Source organism: Colobus angolensis, unplaced genomic scaffold, assembly GCF_000951035.1.
Source record: "Colobus angolensis palliatus isolate OR3802 unplaced genomic scaffold, Cang.pa_1.0 Scaffold85, whole genome shotgun sequence".
Taxonomy (NCBI): domain Eukaryota; kingdom Metazoa; phylum Chordata; class Mammalia; order Primates; family Cercopithecidae; genus Colobus; species Colobus angolensis.
In genome coordinates, this window is record NW_012122376.1 from 2,781,583 (window position 1) to 2,797,745 (window position 16,163).

Below are 16,163 nucleotides of genomic sequence, written 5' to 3' on the forward strand. Positions count from 1 at the left end.
ATTTTCAAGTTATAAAGTATTGCTTTGTGAATGTTATTTTGATATTTGGAAATAATCCTTTCAGATTTCATAAGACTTAATAAATGTCTCCTACAAGCGAGGAAAACCTCAGTAACTGTCACAAGATGCTAGTTTCATTGGTCAAAGAGATGTTCAACTATTTTGGGAAAAAAAAAAAAAGGACAAAGTGCTTTAACATTTGAAATTAAAATTTTCAGTTTTTCCCAGGAATGTGACATACATGTTCGCCTTGTCTTCTCTGAGCTTGTGGGATCAGAGGGCTTCTACCCACAGGGAGATGGGGAGCACCAGGAGAAAACTCAATTAGGGGAGAGAGCTTCCCAAGCGGAGCAGACCCAGGAAGAGTCCAGAAGCCTGAAAGAACAATGGGCCGCAGTCGGGGAGGAGGACATCCTTTGTACAGGGGACATCAGCTCCACAGCAAAGCCAGCAGGCAGGCGGGCAGCACAAGCAGAGGGAGAGTAAAGGGCTAGGAGAAGCCGCCCATCTTTCTAGGAGTTTCTGGTTTCATTTGTTTCTTATTCTACACCTTCTGATTTTAAAAAGGATCACGATTAGGCTTAAATAAAATAATACCAGTGAAGCACTTGGAATAGCACCTGGCACATCGTAAGTACCCAGCACACACCTGTTGTTGGGGTGACAGTAGCAGCAGCTGCCATCGTGAGTAGATACAGCCCCACCACCTCTTACGTACTCCAACTGTACGCCCAGCCCCTCACCCACGCGTGGCAAGCGTTTGAGTTTATAATCCCTGGTCTAAATAACCTCAAAGGTCTCATTCATTCATTCAACAAACCTAAGTAATGTACATACCAAGTCCTGTGCTAGGCTCTGGAGGGTTAGCATGAACAGAGCTAACCATTAGCTCCCATGTTCACTTCCACTGTAGTGCCTGCTTTCAGCCCGTTATTATTCGAAACCCTGAAAGAAAATATCCACTCCTGCCCCATTCTCCCCCACTGTACCCTACACTGCCTCCTGGGACTCACCCACCCTCCCTCTTATAGTCCAGCCCAGAGAGATCAGCTTGCCTCCCTCTTTCTGCTCCTGATGATAGAACATCTCTCTGGGGTGCCAGTTCCCGGGCCTGGGAGACACTTTTTCTCTGGGTTTCCTTGGAGGGTTTCAGTGGTGCAAAGTGAGTTGGGCAATGTACAAACTGGGAAAACAGTGAGACAGGAGAATAAAGGGATATCTCCCAGAATGATCTCTAGCCGATACCTTTTCCTTTCTTTCGTAAAAATAAATTTATGCCAAGTTTAAATGATTTTGAAATAGCAATTTTGTCTGCTAGAGCTTGCCAATCTCTTACAGATTTTTTTTTTTAGCTACATTATACTTCCTTTTCATCATTACATACATTTTTTAGATCAAAAGTGTCAAAAGTCGCACAATAACCTGTCAAAGGCCAAGGCTCACAGCTGTCCCTGGCCTTCTAAAGCAGGTCATGCTGTGTCCAGTGGTTTCACTAGTAGGGCTTAGGAAGGAGGCAGGGTTTTATAGCCTAGAGGACATCTGGCAATGTCTGGTGACATCTTTGGGTGCCACAACTAAGGAGATGGTGCACTGGCATCTAGAGAATAGAGGCCAGGAAGCTGCTCAACGTCCCTGGTGTGCAGGACAGCCCCCCACAACAAGGAACCATCCAGTCCCCAAAGGTCAGTAGCACCAAAGTTGAGAACCCTGGGCTAGGTTAATAAGGACGTAAAATCATCATGTGTTTCATCTACACTTTAGGTGGATGAACTAAACCCATAGACTGTTTCCCTTTCTGTTGCTAACCACAAGAGAGTGGTATGTTTATAAAAGTCTTTGTTATCCCATTAATAGGCCCCATGTTCTCCTAATCTCAAACTTCAGCTGCCACTAAAACATAAAGACAAGTCATTTGGATAAATCACTTATAACAACATATCAAGCTCATTCTATTTCTACTAAGCTGTACAATGTGTAGTATTCCAAATCAAATCCTATGAATTAAGCTGTAAGTAGACTTTTTACACAGCGCTTTTAAAATTCTCCTCCAAACCATAAGAATGGGAGTCAGAAAGGCTAAGTTGTCCAAGGTCGCCCAGTTAGGAGAGGGCAGCATCAGAGCCAAGGCCAAGTCTTCCATGAGGCCCACTCCTTCCCTTTAGTATTCAGTAAATGCGGCAGTACTGACCAAGTCACTATATGCTTCCACTCTTACTAAATTTTGAAGACAGATGAACATCTTAAGTAAATGTGATCCTCTCCCAGTGTTAAAAGAAAGGGGATGCCTAAAAATCTTCCAAAAAGTGCTAACTGCTTGAGATGTTAGGGAAAGTTCCAAGGGCACACCCCTGACCACCTCTCTACACCAACCCCATCTACTCCACAGCCTCCATCTTACTGAACAGCAAGGCTCTCCCGGTGGGGACACTTCCTAGCACATCCTAACCAGGAAGCTCTGCAGCATGCAAAGGTTGGAAAATGAAACAAGTTCACTGCATGCTTATAAGCTAGAGGACCGCCTGTAGCAAAGACCAGGGCTTTCAGTATTAGGATATAATAAATGTAATGCCATATTCCAGCTTCCACAGGAGGTAATGAGCACTTCGCAGCTTACTCTAAGAACAAAGGGACACCTCACAGAAGAGAGGGGAATTGACATAATTGTTGCTCAGTCCTTGCTTGCTGAGCAGTGACCACCATTCCAGGGTGTGAGAGCTCTTTCTCAGCGTTAACTCCTTAACTGTCCTCACGCTACTACCAAGAGTGAAAAGAGGGACTGAGGATTACACTGGAACCTGTGCGAAGCAACAGAGGCACAAAAAACGTCTTCATTTACATGAATTTGACAAAGAAACAGAAAAAGAAAAGGCCCTTGTTTGCAGTGCACAGCAATTCTTCCTACTCCCACTATAGGCAGGAGTCCTGAGGAACAGAGGAAATTCCAGGGTGAACAGAATGTTCCATTCCTCCCACCCCTGAATCCTTCAAGACTTTGTGGGCCTGGCCCAAGGGAATGCCATCAATAAGTGCAACTGAATATTTTTAAAAGGCCGGCTGTTGCTCTGCAGGTTTGTTTTTCTAGTGTTTACCCTGAGTGTTGCAATTGCAAATATCAAACTGATTCTGCCTATGGTGAGCATGTAAGCCCATGCGTTCATCTGAGCAGGATGGAACTCACCAGTCAGGCCCAGGTGAGCAGGGACCCTGATGAGGAGAAGGGCAGAGCAGGGCAGAGTGGTCTTGAGGAAGCCATCGTTCATATTCTTTAAGAGGGTTATTTAGCTGCAGATGTACCTGCAGATATTATAATATGGTGATAACACCTTTCTTGGTGGAATTTTAAGTCTTTATTAAAAGCAGTGAATAAATCACGAGATCATTGGAGAAGATATTTGCCAATTAACAAGTAGCAGCTGTTTTTCTTTCTTTATAAGGGCCCAACTGATTAAAATTGCATGCCTCATTTAAGCAAGAATCTCGTGTACTTTACCTGGGGGAAAAAAAAGGCTGTGCATTCTTTATTCAAACAAAGTGCATGCCTCTGTGATTCATTAAAACACTCTCAAACTGAATGCAAATTATCACCACACAGAAGCATTTGCACGTGCTCTGTATCGTGTGCACATTTTCAGTTCTTTGTTTAGCATGATCTGCCTCCTTAGGAGAATCTGCTTTGGATATTATAAATATATAATAATAGCATAAGGGAACTGCAGCCAGCCCGCAGAGCCAAGAGCCTTCCCCAGCCAGGAGGAGGAGGAGGACACCTGATCCTCACCAACCAGTCCAGCCCCCTGAGGCTGAGAAGGCTTCCTGGCTGCAGGCAGTGATGCTATTATCTGGCAGTGAAATGACCAGGATCACTCCCCCAACACACACACACACACACACACACAACCCTGGTCACCACCACACACTCATCCCTGCAGGAGGCCTCATCTAATTAGTCATGGAAACCATGGAGCTGTAAAGACAGATGCCTTGCACCAGTTCTCCATGGCTGCCTCTGGAGCCAGCTCAGTGGGAAGAAGGCACATCTGACCCACAGGCACAGCCTGATATGGTTTGGCTGTGTCCCCACCCAAATCTCATCTTGAATTGTAGCTCCCATCATTCCCATGTGTCATGGGAGGGACCTGGTGGGACGTAACTGAATCCTGGGGGCGGGTCTTTCCCATGTGGTTCTCATGATAGTGAATTAAGTCTCATAAGATCTGATGGTATTATAAAGGGAAGTTCCCCTGCACATGCTCTCTCTTGCCTGCCACCATGGAAGACATGCCTTTCCTTCTTCTTTGCCTTCCACCATGGTTATGAGGCCTTCCCAGCCATGTGGAACTGTGAGTCCATTAAACCTCTTCCTTTATAAATTACCCAGCCTCAGGTATGTCTTTATTAGTAGCATAAGAACACACTAATAAACAGCCCTTCCTAAAAGAGCTCCAAATAGCATGCCAACCCCATGTCAACTCAGGCCAGGAGGGCCAAAAGCCCCTGCCCTGGCTTTGATGTGCTATTAAGAGGATGCTAGAGGCCACCTGAAGCCCACCACGGAAGGCAGCAGAACCAACCATATTCACCCTCACGTGGAAGGTTCGGGTGAACTCTCACTGGCCAGTGGAAAACGAATACATCTCCCAACAAACATAAATGAAACCTGAGAAAATCAGTGTTTCTTTTCATACTCTTAATTCTGCCACTGGTCCTTAATTTTCACCCATCCATCCATCCATCAAGTATCTTCTTTTTTTAGAGAAAGGGTCCTGCTCTGTTGCCCAAGCTGGAGAGTTCAGTGGTGCCACCACAGCTCACTGCAGCCTTGAACTCCTGGGCTCAAGCGATCCTCCTGCTCGGGCCCACAGGCACACACGCTGACTTATTTATTAAGGATCTCCCACAAGCTAAAGATGGCCAACCCATCACCCACCCTTTTGAAGCCCGCAATGTAGGTGGGAGACCAAAAGGTAAACAAATACTTAAGAGAAGATGCAAGAAGTGTTCCATAGAGGTGGGGGATACTGCTCTGTACCTGGGGAGGAGGGAAAGCATGTGACAGAGGAGGAGAAAGCTACACGAGGCATCTCCCCCACCGTACTCGCCCATGGAGCAGACTCAGTGAGCACAGCAATGAAGTGAGTGCTCCAGGGACGAGGGGCAGAGGTGGGGGTCTGCGGAGTGGCAGAAGGCCTGTGGGCAGTGGGGACAGCAAGAGGATGGGAGGGAACAGAAAGGTAGCCTGGGATGGCGTCCTGGCTGGGGTTGCCCGGAGAGTCTCTGTTCATCCACCTGGCTCCCTTTGCCATCTCTTCCTCCTACCCCTTCTCCTGCATGCCTTCTGCCTTCCTCCAGCACACAGAGCTCACGTTCTGCCGTCTTTGCTTTCTCGTAAGAACCCGAGAGGTAAGTATGTTCCGTATAACAGCAAATGTTCTCAGCACTGCCGGATGAAGGAACAAGCCCTCTTGCTTAACCGGAATCCCCAGAGTTGACCATTTCACATCAGAAGTCTCCTCTGAAACTGTGTTTTTCACAGTTAAACTCCCAGTTTGCTAAACTCAGATCCTGTCCCCTAATGCCAGGTCTGCAACTGAAGGTACCACAGCTCAAAAGCTGAGTTAACTTTAGTCTACACAAAAATTGTCATGAAGAAATGCCTAAAGGACACAGATGAAAGCCACGGAAAGCACATACCTCCAAGCCAAATGCTACCTGGACTAAAATGGAAAAACAGCTTTACTCACAAAAGGAAGGCTTCCTTTGCACAGCTGAAAAATCACTCACCTGTGTTTTCAGTGGGTGGGTCGTGGAGAACACTTGTGACCATCCTATTTTTACAATGTTCTTGCTCAGAGATGGTCCTGGACACAGCATCTTTAAAATGCTTTAAAATACCAACCTCAGAAACAACCTTAAAACTCAGCTGGCTGAAGGGCTCAGAGGTCTCCATGTGGGGCTCTCCCTTGCGGGGTTCTCCGTGGATCGGCAGCACTGTTCGTTCTCCCTCACTCACCATGACCCCAGGAATTGGGTTTGTGTGGCGAGTTAAGATGCACACCCTGGGGTTGTCTAAAATGGACAAGAAGCTGAATGGAGCTGCTCGCCCAAGGACGCTCAGGCAGGCGGCCTGCTTTGCTGCAGGGGGACGCTTAGGCTTACCCAGCCCACATCCCTGTGGCCCATTTCCTAAGAAAGGTGACTCTACCCTTTTGTGCTGAATGGCTACTGACAGGACAGTTTTGGCACAAAAATAGCTCTCCCAGTTTGTGAAAGCAGAATTAGACTTCCCTGACATTACAAGGGACGGCAAACGCCCAACTAGTAAATCCTGTTGCGGTGTTCAAAAATGGTATCATTCCTGCTTCTGGTAAGGCCGAACAAGAGGCAGAATATTTTCATCTCTAAATTGCTTGTCATCTCCATTGATCTAGAGACAGGTGAGCGTGGAGAGGCTGAATACTCACTGGTCGTAGACACTGAGACGAGTGGGCTGTACTCACACTCCCCAGAGGGGCTGGTGACCTTCAGGCGAAATCTGTACAGCGTTCTTGGTTCCAGACCTTCAACAACATGCTTCGTTGCATATCCCCTAGACAGGAGGAGACAAACATGCTGACAACACCAGGTAGCTCAATCCGCACTCTCTGATAAGACACGAGAAGAGCAGGTGGAAGTGATGTTCCTTCTATTTCCAGGACACAGCTGATGGATCCTGCTTGGCTGAACTCCTAGAGAATGAAGGACAAGTCCCACATGGCACCTCTATCCCTACCCAGCAGGTGCCCTCTGTCCCATAGGGCCCAGTCTGGGGCCTGACACATAGCCAGCATGCCGTTTTGTACTATGGAGAAATAATCACGTTAACTGTGACATTTGTCCTCAAGTGACAACGTTTTATGTTTGAAAGATAAGACAGGCAGTCAAATCGTATATATGTAATTTTCAAGTGGGGGCCATCTAGTGGTGGGGGCTGTGAGGCTACTACATGGCTGCATACCTATTGCAGGCAAAATACCACTGCAGGGAAAGGACCTGAAGAAGTCACATGCGCCGGGCGCGGTGGCGCAAGCCTGTAATCCCAGCACTTTGGGAGGCCGAGGCGGGCGGATCACGAGGTCAGGAGATCGAAACCATCCTGGCTAACACGGTGAAACCCCGTCTCTACTAAAAATACAAAAAAATTAGCCGGGCGTGGTGGCGGGCGCCTGTAATCCCAGCTACTTGGAGGCTGAGGCGGGAGAATGGCGTGAACCCGGGAGGCGGAGCTTGCAGTGAGCCGAGATTGTGCTACTGCACTCCAGCCTGGGCGACAAGCGAGACTCCGTCACAAAAAAAAAAAAAAAGAAGTCACACATGCAAGGTTGCTCGTAGCCCAGGAGCAACTTCCAGTAGAGCTGGGAGCTCAGGCAGCGCACGGAAGACAATGCTAACATCATGCCCCATGGTCAAGTTCATCTTAGGAACGTTTGTGGGAAATAGATGCTGAGCGCTTCTGGGATAGAAATCTGATGAGAGACTCGCGATGGAAATCCACACACCTCCAGAGGGAGGTGGGACTGAGTCTAAACGTCTGCAGCCTGCAAAATGAGCACCAAGAAATGCAGCTAGGTCGTTTGCCTGCCTGCTCAGAAGATGCTGGGACCCAGCACAAGTGCTAAGATAGGACCCCACCCTCTGCTTGTGAGGCTGGCCCCAGGAGCCTGGCTTTGAGTGGCATGCATTCTACAGTATCAGGTCTCCAAAAGTTGACAGAGCTGTACATATTTCCCAATATTACCCAAAACCTCTATGTTACCCACTTCTCCGTTCTGCCAAAATTCTTTCTTCTTCTCTGACTAAACTCCAGGTATCCCTTTTCAAATCCTATCTCAAAATTTTTCTTTTCTTCTACTTAAAGGCTTGGTTTTCGAGAGGGGTGTGTGTGTCATTTCCAGCTCTTACTTCTTTCCTGCTTCAACACTTAATCCAGTTCTTGTTCTCCTCCCTTGGACCATTCTCCATAGCTCCTTAGATGCCAAGGTTACCACTGTTTCCCTCCAGTTTTTTTTTCCTGTCTCTAGTTTTTACTTTTGTTCTCAATAGATCCTCCAAAGATACCACAACTCTTCTTTGGGATTCATAACTAATTTTTCAAGGATGTTTATGTGCAACTAAATATTTATACACCGATTCCATTCCACGCAACTCAACAAGTGTATCTAGTGTATCTAGCGCCCATTATTTGCAAGGTGTTGGAACAGGCTGGGATGCAGCCCTGCACCAGCTCAGGGCCAAAATGAACCTGTCAACACTAAGTTGAACCCAACTTCCTAGTGATGGGGTGGCAAGAAGAGGAGCAGTCAAGGACAGTGAAGAAGGGACAGCTGAGCAAGGGTGAAATGACAGTGCTGGAGTTAGTATCACTAATAAACACCTGAAAACCTGCCTTCAGATCTGGGCCACATGGGTGAGCTAACACCTCACCTAATCATCAAACAGCCTTGCCCACTCACTCCCAGCCCCCACCGGATTCTTTCCCCCGAAGGATGAGGCATGGCACTAAGTGTGTGCCTAAAGAACAGACCCAACCCTTGTCCTAGAGGGAGGAGTATTCCCAAAGGAGAACCCAGAAGGTCTTCTAAGTTCCTTCTGCCAAACTCATCCATCAAACAAGTAATTCCCCCACTGAGGAACAGGCATGGGGCGGGAACAGGTACTTGAGGAACAGGTACAGGGCAGAGGGAGTGAGGTGCCAGGAGAGTGTCCTCTGGTAGAGGTATCTCTGATGTCAAGTGAGAAATGGCATAAAGGACTTCCATGACAGACAGGCAGATGTCTTCCAGGCAGTCTGAGAAAGGAGTTCCCAGCAGGGTTGAAAGAACACACAACGCCTGGGAAAGTCAGGTTCTAGGTGCTCTCACTGTGGCGAGAGTCAGGGTGCAGAAGAGTCTGGCACGTCCAGGAAAGAGGTGCCTCTCTGAAATTTGGAGACAACTCTAATATCATAATTCTAACTCTAACATCTAACAGAATCTTTTTTTGAAAACTGAAAAACATTTACAAAGACCTTCCTCACTTGATGTTTCTGTCCTTTGTTAAAATGTGAAATTTCAAGGTAAAATCAAATACTGAACGTTCATTGATCCTGTTTTTACATCACAAAGTTACTTCAGGCACCAAATCTAAATGACTTCTTGGGTGTAGCACCAGCAGAACCAAGAAAGAGACTAAGCACATTAAGGCACCTCTGACCACGTACCTGTCTCTGCCTCCCTGCTCTGTGCACTGGTGGATTTAGCCTCCTAACCGACATCATCTTTGCTAGAAACATTTCTCTTCACCTAAAAGAAGCCAAATGAGCTGGAAGTCAAGCTAGCCTCCACAGTCTCTACCATCCCTGCAGGAACATGCTCCTTTCCCCACAGAGTTAAGGTCGAGTTCCTCTCCCCTTGAACAGGATGGAAAGTGGTGGAAGTGAATCGGTACAGCTCTGGCTCTGGGTCTTAAGATTCCCAGAAGTTTCTGCTTCTCCTTGCTTGGAAGCTGGCCACCATGTAAAGAAGTTCAACTTTCCTGTTGGAGAAAGACGCCACCTAGTAAGACAGAGTCAGTGGAAGATCCAGACCACAAAGGAGATGAAGAAGCCCAGCCAGCCTCCTATTGTCCTGGCCGTCCCAGCTGATGCATCACACATGGGTGAAGCCATTTGGTTCTTCCAGCCCCAAGAGAGCTGCAACAGTCAAGACCATATGGGGCAGAAACAAGCCATCAACACCTTAGTCAAATTACAGATCATGAGCAAACACATGACTGTTTCTGCTGTAAGCCGCTCAGTCTGGGGCTGGTTTGTTATGCAGCAGGTAACTGAGATAGTATGTATCAACAAAAAAGAAACTGTAGGAAAGACAATGAAGAAATAAAGCCAACGGCATTACAAAAACTTTTCCATCAAGAAACCGAGAAGTAGGTAAGTGTTAAAAATTGATATAAATACATTTACCATAAAAGTAAAAGCTCTAAAACCAAGATAAATATTCAGAAAAACCACCAGAGCTAAAAAGTAATAATTTTTTTAAAACTAAAATGTATCAGCCTGGCACAAAGGAGTCTTGTGAGTAGGTAGATTCTGATGTCAAATGAAAATACGTCCATGAATACTTAGATATTTGGGTCACAGAAACTGAGCCCTCAACAATGTGTGGCATCTGAAAAGACCTTTAGGAGTTCAATGAGAATCTAATGGCCAAGCCTCACCGGAATTCAATGCAAGGTGTCAGACACTTAGCATAGTATTAGACCAAAACAAAACCAGAAGTGCTCCCAATAAAATCCAATATTGCTAAATATCATAAGGTTACCCTGAAGCAAACAGTACCTCCATAACCCCTGGAAAGGGAAATAACACAACTGTGTTAGAAACCAGATGTTACCGAACACACTTGTGAAAGGCTGAAGACTCTTGCGTCACTAGAGATGGCTCCAAAGAGAACAAAAGACACAGCAGGGACCCAGGACACAACTGCCTCCCAGGGTACACTACAGTGATGACAATGCAGGCACAGGGAGGACTCACACGCGCAGTTCATTGAATCCATGGAGAAGCGCAATTTTACCTAGACATGACAGCTGAAAAAATAAATGACTCTTAGAACTATTTCCACAGTAGAGGAAAGTCTACAAAAATGTGAAGCATAGCCTTGTTTTTGTTATCAGTCAACAAGCAAATGTTTGATGCAAGAGCTGAGCAAATATGAAGTGTAAGAAGCTAAATATTGAAAAGTCCAAAGACTCAGTTACCAGACTTCCCTTTCTTCTCTACACTCCCTCCTTCAGAATTCCAATCCAGCCTCATGGTGATGACTCTGGAGTCTGTCTCTCCAACCCAGACCCCTTTCCCTGGCCCTTTGACATCTCCAACTGCCTCCTTTACATCTTGGCTTGGATGTCTGATAGTTTCAAACTGATCTACTTTACCCACAGTCTTCTCCATCTCTGTTATTATAGTTGCTCAGGCCAAAGCCTGGGTGCCTCCTGTGAAAGACTGGATTGTTGTTTAGAGACACGAGGTGCCCTCCCACAAGGATCCTACCTCCTCGCCCTATTGAACTCAGACATGGCTGCATGTCTTGCTTTCAGCAATGAAGTATACGCAGAAGTGAAGTACGTCATTCTGGGTGGAAGCTTCAAGAAACAGTGTGCCATGCTCTCTCCCCTGCCACAGTGACTGACAATGTTCAGGCAGAGGCTGCCGCACTGGCCTGGGCTGCAGTAGGAGGACAATGCAGGATGGAGCCCTGGCCCAGCCACGGTGGGCATGGTGTATGGGAGGGAATTGCTGCTGCCATAAGCCACTGAGACTGTGACCCTTATGCTTCAGGCAGCATCACTTGGCCTGTACTGGCAGTCACATATCCCTTGACCAGGAGGCCAGGATCTCTCTCACATCCCACATCCAGTCCACCAGCAAGTTCTTAAATCCATCTTTAAAGCATATCCTGCATCGTCCCACTTTCCACCATTATGCTGTCTCCCACCTAAACTGTTTCAAAAGCTTCCCCGTCAGTCCTCCCTGCTGCTCGCTGCCTGGCCTACCTACAGCCTGTTCCCAACTCAGCAGCCAAAGGGATCCTTGTAAAACACAAGCCAGATCACGCCTCTTCTCAGCTTCACAATCTCCAGTGGCTTTCCGCGCCTCTCTCAGAGTAAGCCAGAGTTCTCCCAATAACCTTCAAGGCCCAGGCAGTGACCTCTCATGACCCAGCTGCCCTCATCCCCATTACCTTCCTCCTTGTTCCCGCTGCTCCTCAATGCTCCTGGGACCCACCGGGTACACTTGCACCACCAGGCTTTCTCACCTGCCCTTTGCTCTGTCTGTAAGGTTCTTCCCCCCAATAGTTGCAAGGCTCCAGGTATCCTTGCTTCAGATCTACTCAGAAGCCTTACCTTCTTAGTGAAGACTTCCCCACCTCTACCCCAGGCCCTCAATTTTTCCTATGCTGCTGCCCCTTAGTACATATTGCCTGCTGACTACCTATTTTTACTTACGTATCTTATTTACTGTTTGCCTTCCTCATCACGAGGGAGGAATTTTTTCCCAGTGCCATATCCCCAGCATCCGGTGCAGTGTCTGACACATGGCAGACACTCAATAATACACGCTGATGGAATAAATTTAATGCATGGCACGGGCAGCAGTGATCACAGGAATTTAGGGCACAGACAATATAGGGTAGTAAGGAGAACTTCTCAGTGGAGGTAAAATCTGACCAGGGCAGAAGAAAGAATAGGGTGAGAGGGGAAAATCTGTCCAAACAGCAGGAAAAAAACTGAACACACATGCAGAACACATCAAGGCATATTCAAAGGACAGTAGGAAATCTGATTGGAGGGTTTGTGCTGAGAAATAAGAGGCAACAAGAAAGGCAGGTGTGGGGAAGCTGTGAAAGGCATTAATTGTTAGTCTAAGGAATTTGGCCTTTATCCTTCAAGCAATGGAGACCTACCAAAGATAATCTGACAAAAGAAAGATTAAAATGGAAATCAGCCCGGCAAGATAGAACGATGAGGGAAAAATTTTAAAAAGGAATAAAGTCAACTCCTTCCATGAGAAAATACACTGGGCAGGTGTAGGAGCTGCGGATCCACAAATGAGCTAGAGGGAAATGGAGCTTACATCCTGCAGGGGAAAGCCCCAGCTAATGAGGGAAAGCACAGAAGCAATTCTACAAATGCAGAACTCAGTAACTGACTGGCTATGAGAAGCCATGGAGGAAAGTCAAAGACAATGTCGTTGATTCCAGATGGACTGATGACCGATGGGAGCAGAAACTGACCAATCAAGAAGAAGTTCTTAAATCCACAATCCAAATACCAGGTATTCTAGATAATCACTTTTTACAAGCAAAGCATTTGCTAGTTTTAATGCCATGTAGAGAAAGAAATAAGGAAGCAGAAGAGGTCAAGATTAATACAGCCTAATTCTGCCACCTAGCGTCAAGATTTGTACTGTATAATTCTGCGAGAGATGCAGGCCTTTTCCCACTGTCCTTAGAGCGGGGACCACAGATGTCACTGCCAGACCCACAACGCCAGGTTGTCTCTGGAGTGTGAGTGCGTTCTCCAGCCTGACAGCAGCCAGGTCTCTGGGAAGAATGCAGACAACACAGACACACACCTCAGGCTGGAAGCCAGCACACGCAGCTGTGGTTTCTCTAGCTGAGGCTGCCGACCTGGCCACCCAGGAAAGGAACAGCCAAGGAAGAACGAACGATTCAGGATGGCCCCACTCGCCTGCCCAAGCACAGCTTGTGGTGCTAAGGTGATGGGGTAAAGAAAGATGTCTTTTTCTTTCTCCAGAGAAATGCTTCTTACAATTCATGCTTTTAGATAGAAGAAGCATACTTTCAATGAGTAAAACGATATGATTAAAACAATATTTGACTAGTTAGAACAGAACTATTTTTACATGGTTATCTACATTTCCGATTTTTTTTAAGGCACAGAGAAATTTCTCAAATATCAGATACATTATCACTCAGGTAACAGTTGAAGTTGGAGCCTTCATATACAGATTACATATTTTTATATATATTATATACACATACAAACATATCTATCTCTTCATGTCAGCATTTTTATCACAATGCAAACTTGAGAAAAGGCCAGGAAAGTGACGGGCCTGTTCTGTATCTTGGCGGCATCAAAGCCAGTATCCTGACTGTGATGCTGCACCATCGCATTCAAAGATGTTACCATAGGGAAATGGGAAAAGGTACAGTCACCCTGTATTATTTCTTACAGCTGGGTATGAATCTATAATTATTTCAAAATTAAAAGTTTACCTAAAAACCGTATTTGTATCTCATTTTTGGTATTCCTGAATCACAAAATAGTCATTTTGCATTTTTCAAGTGGTAAATCTATCAAGGGGGAGAAATAAGTCAGAGATGATATGAAGACTGAGAAGAAAAACACAACATTTTTTGAGACAGAGTCTCACTCTGTCACCCAGGCTGGAGTGCAGTGGTACAATCGTGGCTCACTGCAGCCTCCACCTCCCAGGCTTAAGTGATCCTCCCACCTCAGCCTCCCAAATAGTTGGGACTACAGGCATAAGCCACCACACCTGGCTAACTTTTGGATTTTTTGTAGAGATGGGATTTCGCTATGTTGCCTAGGCTGGTCTTGAACATCCAGGTTCAAGGGATCTGGCTCACTTCAGCCTCCCACAGTGCTGAGATTACAGGCATGAGCCACCATGCCTGGCCAAAAATGACTTCTTGATTACTCCTGGTGGTATTTGTTCATGCAAGAAGCATTTGGAGGGCCTGCTATGTAACAGCCAGCACTGTCAAGGAACCGGCTAGAGCGTTAAGCAGGCAGGAGTCTTATTTGTCTCTCGCCGAGTTTAATACTGGGTGGGGAGGCAGGAAAGGAACAAGTAAAAGAAGTAAACAAGTAACAAGGTAAACAAACTCAGCAAACAAGTAAACGAGTAAAACAAACCCAACGGAGCTACATGCTATGTGGCATACAAAACAAGGCTCTGAGCTACAGGAGGCCTGTGTGGAAGGATGGCTACTTCAGATGGCCTTCTGGAGACATGGGGCTGTTTCATCTGAGACTGGCACAGTGTGAAGGAACCAGCTGTATAAAAACAGAAGGAAATGTCTTCAAGGCAACAGCAACAAGCAAGACCCTGCGATGGGAACCAGCTTGGCCTGTCAAGGCTGAGAGGCAGCCAGCGTAGTATAAGAGAATTGACAAGGGGACAATGGTATGACATGAGATCAGAGAAGCTGGCCAGGGCAGACCATGTGGGGCCATCCTACGTCAGCGAACACAACAGCCTGATGGGAAGCTCACCTAATTTCATCAAGCTATCGTTTGAGTGTGTCTCTGCATTCTGGATTTTAAATACATATCATTAAAATATTTCAGAAGTCAAAGAAGCTCTCAAAGGTACAGAGGTTTAATTTCAAAGTTCCTGCTAATGCCTATTTTCCAAAAATTTTAATTCATAAAAGAGCATGAATACAAATGATGCTGACTCATTCTTTAATTTGAAACAAGCAGTGGCTTTTTAAAGACAACAGAAATCATTCCAGCTAATCAGGAAGTCAAGGCAAAGTGGCAGGCAATTCAACACTGCACCTACCCATAAATGACACCGTAAGAGTGCATTTTGGGGTCTTCTTCTTCAATCGAGAACCTGAACCACTGCTCCTGAGGTCCTTGGCGTTTGGCTTTCTTTTCCAGATCCCAGTATAATTCAATGCTGTGATGAGTCACTTTGCCCACGACAGGTGGATGAGGCTTTGAGGGTGGCGTGATTTCTAAAAAAAAAGAATGATACCGAATTTCAGGACCCAGTTTCCATAAGGAAGAGAGACCAGTCGAGTGGATTACAGCTGCTTGGTGATCGAGCTATTTTTCTGAGCATAAGGCACACATATGAGCATACCTCCCTGTTGCTTAAAGAGCCCCTGAAAAGCTAGAGATACAAAATTCAGCCAATGTGTGAGCTACCACAGTCTTCAACAAGCATGTCTTGTACCATGCCCATCAATATCATGCCACCCACTGACCCTTCCAAAGGGATGCTTAACATATCAAACGAATGAGGTTGTACTTGACCTGCTGGAACACAGTTTGCTTCTATTAATCCTTCAGTGACTGGCTAACAAAGCCAAGAGACTGCTAACAAAGCCAAGAGACGAATGCTCTATCTGATTCAAATATCTGGAACATAGATGACAAAGGGTTGACATCTATGCTGTATAAACAGTCCTCAGAAACTAACCAAGAATAAGGGCCCAAGGTTACTAACGAACCTAGCAAAAGATGAGCAGCACACAAAAGAGCAAAAACAAATTGCCAAGCTAATATCTGGAAAGATGCTCATATCCCCAATGCTCACAGAAATTGGTAACAATGGGGTATAACTTTATATCCAGTCAGAAACTGAAAAATTTCGTAACTTTCAGAAGTCACACGATAGGGAGAGGATATCCTCATGTGCTGGTTGTAGGGAAATATGAATTACGGCCTTTTTAGAGGGCAACACGGAAGCATCTATTAAAACTAAAAATACACATATCCCTCTGTCCCACCATCCACCCTTCTGCAGAAATCAGAGCATAAATACACACGAGAGTGAGTGGGCAAGATGGCTGACTAAAAGCAGC

The 16,163-nt window shown here is 46.0% G+C and overlaps 1 protein-coding gene across 1 annotated transcript in view; it reads right to left on the reverse strand.

Annotated features, from left to right (window-relative positions):
- FANK1 (fibronectin type III and ankyrin repeat domains 1) overlaps positions 1-16,163 on the reverse strand; it is a 118,546-nt gene that overhangs the window by 14,651 nt on the left and 87,732 nt on the right. The window contains exons 2-3 of the mRNA XM_011930185.1: positions 15,134-15,311; positions 6,462-6,586 (exon numbers count right to left, since the gene is read on the reverse strand). Of these exons, the coding sequence (XP_011785575.1) occupies positions 6,462-6,586; positions 15,134-15,311 (303 nt within the window). The remainder of the gene's footprint in view (positions 1-6,461; positions 6,587-15,133; positions 15,312-16,163) is intronic.